Here is a 1,246-nt window from a genome sequence, read left to right as displayed (position 1 = left end):
GTGTAGTTTTAAACTCTCCTTGAGAACAGAATTGTTTTAGCTTACAAAATAAGATCTAATCATGTCTGAGGACCAAGAATGTTCTTGGGCTTTTTGAAAACGTGTATAGATGGTGTGAATGGAGAGCACAAATTTCTTGGTGCTACCCTACCACCTGGTATGTCATACTGGGCTCCAAATCTAGAAGCCGAGCTGTCCCCACAGAACAAACGCCTGTTTTCTCAGCGCATTCATGTGCACCAGGATTACCTAGAAGGGAAAGACACAGCTGGACTCACATTTTCATTAGATTCTCTTTCATGCTGGGCAGTTGATCCACCTGTTGCCTTTTAGAAACTTGATGTGAGCCAGTTACCTGAAAAACAACAATTTGAGAGTTTATGCTCTTACGTCATGATGGATTTCAGGGAAGAGGAATGGTCACTTCTCAATGAACCCTTCCAGAACCAGCTCCTTTAGCAGCACGTTTAAGAGCAGCGGAGAATGATGGGAAATTCTGGCCTTTTCTGGAAAGCTCCATCTCAGCCCCACAATCGCTGCCATTTTATAAATAACCACAAGGGAGCCGTGAAGACAAACTGTCCACGGGATACAGATCCTATAATTTGTTGTTACGGTTCTAATCCACCAGCCGCTGCTTGGGACCCCTGTGGGGCAGTTCTACTCTGTCCAATAGGGTCGCTATGAGTCGGAATCTACTCCACGGCAATGGGTAGGCAATGGGTAAATGTATCGTTGTTCTCAGCTGCTGATATGCATCAGAGGAGAACTGCTCCATAGGGTTTTCAAGGCTGCGACCCTTTGGAAGCAGATCACCAGGACTTTCTTCCAAGGTGCCTCTGGGTGGGTTCGAACCACTACCCTTTACGCTAGTAGTCAACGCTTAGCCACTTGCCCCAGTATAAATAATACATGCGTCCTGCCATTGGGGTAGATGAGACAATAGAAGCAGTAGGTATGTTGGAGAATAAATGGAAAGATGAGATAATATGCTTATGTTTGTCTATTTTAAAATTCCTCCAGGACATAAAGGTAGAGACTTCTTGTAAGTGGTGTGAATATAATCTGGAACTCAAGAAAAACTGAGGCTGATGACCTTAGAGATGGCAGCTGCAACCATGAGTGAATGAGATCATGAAGAGCACACAGAGACGCAGACAGCCCATGGTGTCACTTGGGATGGGAGGGAAGGAATCCACTAGAGCCAGACAGAGTCCTCATTTAAACAACAGAAAATCCAGGAGGA

General features: G+C 45.0%; 1 protein-coding gene across 1 annotated transcript in view; it reads right to left on the bottom strand.

Moving 5' to 3' along the window:
* The window catches only part of CCDC169 (coiled-coil domain containing 169), a 67,308-nt gene that overhangs the window by 18,859 nt on the left and 47,203 nt on the right, over positions 1 to 1,246 (bottom strand). The window contains exon 6 of the mRNA XM_012559871.2: positions 279 to 355. Within this exon, the coding sequence (XP_012415325.1) occupies positions 279 to 355 (77 nt within the window). The remainder of the gene's footprint in view (positions 1 to 278; positions 356 to 1,246) is intronic.

The sequence above is a fragment of the Trichechus manatus genome, unplaced genomic scaffold (assembly GCF_000243295.1).
Source record: "Trichechus manatus latirostris isolate Lorelei unplaced genomic scaffold, TriManLat1.0 scaffold00344, whole genome shotgun sequence".
NCBI lineage: Eukaryota > Metazoa > Chordata > Mammalia > Sirenia > Trichechidae > Trichechus > Trichechus manatus.
Note: the sequence above shows the minus strand (reverse complement) of the source record. Positions and strands in the feature narration are given on the sequence as shown.